General features: G+C 26.2%; 1 protein-coding gene across 1 annotated transcript; it reads right to left on the bottom strand.

Moving 5' to 3' along the window:
• Positions 1 to 309: 309 nt before the first annotated feature.
• On the bottom strand, positions 310 to 5,760 carry LOC126549707 (uncharacterized). The gene is made up of 4 exons (XM_050199808.1): positions 5,261 to 5,760; positions 5,083 to 5,172; positions 4,847 to 4,936; positions 310 to 442 (listed from the first exon to the last, which is right to left on the bottom strand). Exons 1-4 carry the CDS (start codon positions 5,476 to 5,478, stop codon positions 409 to 411), a joined length of 432 nt encoding a protein of 143 aa, XP_050055765.1. The 5' UTR covers positions 5,479 to 5,760; the 3' UTR covers positions 310 to 408.
• Between the last annotated feature and the right edge of the window lie 742 nt (positions 5,761 to 6,502).

The following is a 6,502-nucleotide window of genomic DNA, read 5'->3' as shown; positions in this document are numbered from 1 at the left end:
AAGGTGTGATGAGGAGTAATATGTTATATAGTATACTATACACTCAATGTATAACATGTTTTCATGATATTTTAGAAATTATCAACACATATTACGTAATAAAACGCTTAAAGTTTAAAATTATTACTAACGAAATAGTTAATATATATCACATTAAGATACGAGATTTCATTTGAGGGGGTGCATATAATTATCCAACAGATATACCTGTATATCGAACCTACACAGACTGAAAGAAAAATGGTATGTAATTTTTTTATTTTGTTTTGTTTCATGATAGGAAATAATAATTCTATCCCCGTAATTAAGAGGCCGTCACACTAAAAGTGAAACGCATACAACGTCCGAGAGAACGCGCTGTTAGGTGTTTTCGTGATCCGCAAGCACGCGACGTTTTAACCACGCCCACTACTGGTAGTCGGCGGCCAGCCGAGGATTATGCCTATTCGGGAGCGGTGTTTATATTATTTGAACCTTCGTCTAAGACGGATCGCGCGTAAATATACACGTAAATGGGTAAATGCAGCTGTAATATTTTTAATACCCGCGGGTACCGATGTGATTTGTATTTATAATACATTATTAGATATTTACTTCATGAAATATTTATAATAAAGTAAATAATAACTAATTTATAGCAATAACCTAAATTAATATTACCTAAATATCTAAATATTAGTTTTGTAATATTTAAATGTATTGCGTATATTTTACATTATACATTATTCGTGAACATGCTACAACTTACAAATTTTTTTGGTAATTCAAAGAAAAATAGAATATTGAGCATAATAACCTGTACCTACTTAAACACACTTAAAAATACATAATTTAATCATTTTATAATCTAATATTTAATTACCATACAAAATAGTAAAAAACAAATATTCTTTAACCTTTTTTCAAATGTATTATATTTATAAACATATAACATAAAGGTAATAATTGCATTTTTCATGTACATTTAATATGAAATTAAAATTTTTTATCATTAAATAATTAAATAAAATATACAAATTTAAAACAATACTTTTAATACTAAATAAATAATAAATTAAATTAAATACATTATTTCTGTATGGCTTTAAAGTGTTTAAACAGAATCTTGACTCAAGCTCGGGTACACTTTTTTGCTATTTTTAATTGAATAGCGAACATGTTTTGTGTCTAGCGAGTCTTGATCAAAATTTTGATTTTTTTTGTGTGTCTTTAACATTAAATAATGGGTAATACTAGAAAAAATTCCTGCCAACAGTTTTGCACTCCACCCAAAGGTTTTGTATAAAATAGTAATATTAATCCCCGTATCCACTAGTGTTAATATTAATTTTACAATAAAAAATATCCCCATCAGTCCCGAAACAAAAGTACCAATAGTTGTAAACCATCCCCAAAGTTGATGTAATTTATTTTCGACCATGTTGCTTATTGTCTGTTCGTCAATAAGATATTTATATTGCAGACCTTGGTTAGTCGTATCATATCCCATAGATTGTCTTATTAAATTATTTGTAGCAGCACTCACTTCTTGTGGAAACAATATATGTTGCTGAAAAGCTTTCATTGTGTCTTGTGTGTATATACCAGCATTCATAAGCGATTCTGGACTTTTGTACGACCACGTCCAGGTTGTAGCCGGTTTGAGCTTTTGTGGTTTTTTTATTTCTTGTATATTGGGTACAATACCAAACCAGTCTCCGTCCAAATTGAAGCCAGGTGGAAGTAGTATATTACAATCAATTTGAGTTCCAAATTGTTGCAATATGTGCGTTTTGGGGGCCATGAAAAACGTTTTGTTGTTATATAAAACTGGTAGTTCATTAAAACATACATTTTTTCTCGATATTTCAACATTTACCTTTTTACATTTTATTAAATATATTATTTCGCCTGTTTTCACTGCAGTAAAACCTGGTCCTTCGCCCATAAGATACGAAAAGTCGGAAATGCTCGAAGAGGCTAGTGTAAGCTTTTGTTGTAATATTTTTCGTTCGAGATCACACTGTTTTTTAATTATGTCATTATACAATGATGTTATCGTAGATTTAAAGAAGTTTTCAACATAAACAAATTTTGTATTAACGTAGGCTAACAAATCAGTGTTTTGCGGAGAAATTGTTGTTGTCGTAAATCGATTGAAAAATGCGGTATCTACAAGTATGACTAACTGTATGTGTTCAGTTTGAATCACTGGCATCCCGCATGCAAAACTTTTTTTAATTTGTTTTAGGGAAAATACTATTTTATCCGTTTCCACAATATAGGTATATATATTATTTGAAAAATCATTAATGGCATTTGAAATTATTAACGATGCAGGACCATCATATAAAACATTGAAATCTTGTACTTCACAAGTGAAATGGTTGTTTGTCCATATAGTCTCTCCTTTAAAAGAATCAAAACCATAATTTTCAGATAATTTCATTTTGGTTCCTGTTGGAAGTATGAGGATATTATCTTTACTATTTGCTATAGCCGTACCTTCTGAAAGCAATATTTTAAATTTAGCTTGTACGACCACATCTTCCCACTCTCCTCTGCTTGATTAAAAGTTGTGCCTTTACAATTACCATACTTGTCTAATGTTCCGGCAATGATATTTGTTACAAATATCGTTTCGTTTATTTTTAAATCTGTCACTACTCCTCCCGTTTGAAAAGTGAAAGATTGTTTCTGGTGAGTCTCTGAACATCTAGCACTACCTAACTCTATTATGTCGGAAAAATACCCTCCCTCTACAACTTGTGCGTCTTCAAACGCCGAACACCTTGTTATTAAATAATCAACAGTGATCAGGCATGATTTGAAATTAACTGGATATGTTTCAACCCTTTGCAATAGTTGTATTCTTGTTACCCGTTCTGTTTTCGAAGGTATTGGAAGATCACAGTTGTCTACTTCTAGACTGTCAAAGGAAGTTATATTTAGGTTAGGACCTCCGCAATCGTAAGCAATGAATCCAAAAGTGAAATGTATGGTTGTAATAATAACAAATAGAACTTTTTTGATATTCATGTTGAGTGTTGACTGGTTGTAATACCTATTATGAAATAAAATATAAATATTATATATAGGTACAATTTAAATTAAACACTTAATTTAAATATTGTGCTTTAAAAAATAAGAGAACGGATTTAAATGCTCTAAAAAACAAGAAAAATTTGTATAAAAATACGATTTAACGCACTCATAACAGCAATTAAAACTATTTTTATCATTGAAAAAATTTGTTTTACTGCATAAATTCTTATTCTATTAGGTTTTAATTTGATCTAACCTAACCTTAATCTGATCGGTAAAAAAAATATAGTAAATAATAAATAATAAAAATACAAGTAGGTAGGTACGACGCATATACGATTTTTATGTTTATTCAAAAATAATTCATTGTAAAAACTTGAAACTTGTATCAGATGTTTACATTAGTATTTTCATTTGAGAATTAATACCTAAAATTTGAAAATTTAAAATAAGGTTTCTCATAAAATGGGGCATACCCGTTTTTGACCAAAATCAAAAATGTATATAATATATGTAAAAAAATAAAATAATTGCTGCTAAATAATTTTTTATAAGTTGCATAAAATGTTGTAAAATAAATATAGAACATTTTTAATATATAAGAATAGTAAAATATTAACATTATTTTTATGTTAATATGCCACAATATATATATACAATATTATATAAAAAATTTAAAAATAGTATACAATTTAATTTTAGGGTTTTTAATTTATCTTACAATTGCACCTGGATAGAATTATTATTCGTAAAAATACAATTCTTTACGAAATTATTTACAAAACGATATTAATTATACACACACAATAAAAATTATCACTATTTGTTTCATATAATATTTAAGTTTTAAAGGTTCTGCAACTTAAATTCAAATATCTTGGTACTATTCATTACAAATATTTACAATAATAGTATCTTGTATCTTTTGACAAAATTACATATTATTATTATTTTATTATTTTAAATAATATTATACATATTGTGACATATTAATATAAAAATAATGTTGATATAGATAGTCTTAAATTTTAAATAATTTTCTATATTTTATTTTACAATATTTTATGCAACTTATACTTTTAATAATTTTGCAAAAGTATTAAAAGTATCTATATAGGTAATTGCCATAATTTTACAAAAATGTTTGTTTTGGTCGAAAAGAGAATCATTATTTTTTAAATTTGGTCGAAATTTCGTAATATCATTCCGTTTGTAAGACTCGTCCAAATATAATAATCGAAAGTTAATAGGTACCTAATTATCTCCGTTCAGAATCATTTTTCATCGTATACAAGATTTATCAATGAACTAAAATTTAAAATTAAAAAAAGTATATTTTTAAGTAGTTATAAATGGGTACTTACAAATGATGTAGCGTTTGTTCTGAGAGTTGATGATATGTATAATGTATATGTATAAATACAAAACTATATATAATTTAAAAGAACACTGACTTTAAAAAAAACTGTATTTAGAAAATAAAAATTTGTCTGGAGTCTCGCAATGATGGTGACTGGAAACACTTACACACTGTAACTGAAACTGATCTCGAGACTGTGACTGAACACTGTATCGCTTTTTTAAATATCTATAATATAGGCTAATTTTTTTCTAATTTTTAGATTAGACTTGTTTAATGTTAATGTATCATGATAATTGAGGTATGATAATGCAATTACAATTAATGTTAATTATAATAAATGTTCCAATTTATGATATTACAAATTGATATAATATATACAAAAATCGTTGGAGTTCTCATATACATTCAAATTTATATAATCAGAGTTTTAATTTAAATTATTAAACATTTTTAATTTACCTAATTGTTTCCCTTGATGTGCATGGTAGTTGATTGTCAGCACCTAAGAAAAAAGGTGCCTCAACAGATTTTACGAGCTCTGGATTTTGACTTTAAAAAATATATAAAAATATTGTATTATATAAATATTTATACTGCTGCATGCGATTATGTAATACATTTTCCGTATATTATTTAAATATTAAGTTATTATAGTTTACCAAATTTAATAGCTATATAATTTAGCAAAAGTTTACCTAATTGTTTCCCTTGATGTGCATGGTAGTTGATTGTCATCACCCAAGAAAAAAGGTTTCACAACAGATTCTACGACCTCTGGATTGGGACTTAATTAAAAACAATGTATTGTTATAACTGATATTACGTTATTATTTATACATATTTTATATTTTAATCATTTAATATTTTACTTACTTGGTTTTGTTTTGAATTCCTAGAAAATTCATCACTCGATTACTCAATTTCTTTTTAGTTGATAACTTTTTCGATGGTTGACGAGTACGTTTTTTAAGTTGATCCATTTTAACGTTAAATAAAAAAAAATTAAACCACAATAAAAATTCAATTAGAATGTAAGTTGTTACTGGTGTGGACAGTTTTACAGAATGACAATAATTTTGATGTCTTCCCATTTTGATATGCACTATTATCGTTGATCATAATATTTAATTATATAATTACCTTATACTAGTTATACTAATGAATAATGCGAGTATAAAATAATAATAATTTAATTATCACAAATAGGTACTTACTTTTATACTATATCTAATGGAGAAATGATAGTAGATATAATATTTATAATATAATATATTAGATATTAAAACTATCTTGAACAAATTATGGTCATTACTCATTAGTGTTGAGAATTTTAATTATTGACGTATTATACATATATACATTTATTTAGATTTAGTAAGAGCAAACAAAAGTTTCTACCAATATATGTCATACTGTCGCCTTTTTACTTGATAATAACCGAATGTTTACATATATTAAATAGGTATAAAAATTTTATACTACAACACCCATAGACTATAGTAGATTAATTCTAGTTTTATATGAAAAATACTTTGACCACATATTTTCTACTGATGATTAGTGTAATCATGTGGATATCAATAAATACTTACATAGTAATCTCAATACGTTTATACACAGTTATATATTATTTAGGGTATTATATACTATGTAGGTACTATGTACTACATGCTAGCAATTAGTTTTTGATTCAACTATTTCAATAAAATCATTAAATTGCTGTATGCATTTATGTTTAGTTTACAAAAATCTGTATTTAATATAAAAATATTTTATAATAAATTAAAATATTTATATTTTAATTCCACGGCATTCTTTTAAAAAAGCCCTGCAAAAGTTATCAACAATGATTTTTTTCAGGAGTAAACGACATATTTCTTTTGTATACACTTATACTCAGTTAAATTAAAACATTTTCATATTTTAAACCTAACCACTAATTATATTGAAAAATTCCTACAGTTTGAAAAAAAAATTGTCGAGATCGTACATTTTTCAGCTGAGTTTTGGCAACTTTATGATACTTTGTGGTTTCAACATGTGTTTAGTTTATTAGAATATGAATTTGAATTATTATATCGAAATAATTCAAATAATATTCATGGGCCATATTAT

Source organism: Aphis gossypii, chromosome 2 (genome assembly GCF_020184175.1).
Source record: "Aphis gossypii isolate Hap1 chromosome 2, ASM2018417v2, whole genome shotgun sequence".
Lineage (NCBI taxonomy): Eukaryota > Metazoa > Arthropoda > Insecta > Hemiptera > Aphididae > Aphis > Aphis gossypii.
Note: the sequence above shows the minus strand (reverse complement) of the source record. Positions and strands in the feature narration are given on the sequence as shown.

What these genes read in the sequence shown, in the direction of transcription:
- LOC126549707 (XM_050199808.1), bottom strand. Translation starts at nt 5,478, where the DNA reads ATGGGAAGACATCAAAATTATTGTCATTCTGTAAAACTGTCCACACCA. An exon ending in ACATCAAGGGAAACAATTAG is followed by an intron (nt 4,937 to 5,082) that starts GTAAACTTTTGC and finishes TATTTTTTAAAG; the next exon opens with TCAAAATCCAGAGCTCGTAA. An exon ending in ACATCAAGGGAAACAATTAG is followed by an intron (nt 443 to 4,846) that starts GTAAATTAAAAA and finishes GCTCCCGAATAG; the next exon opens with GCATAATCCTCGGCTGGCCG.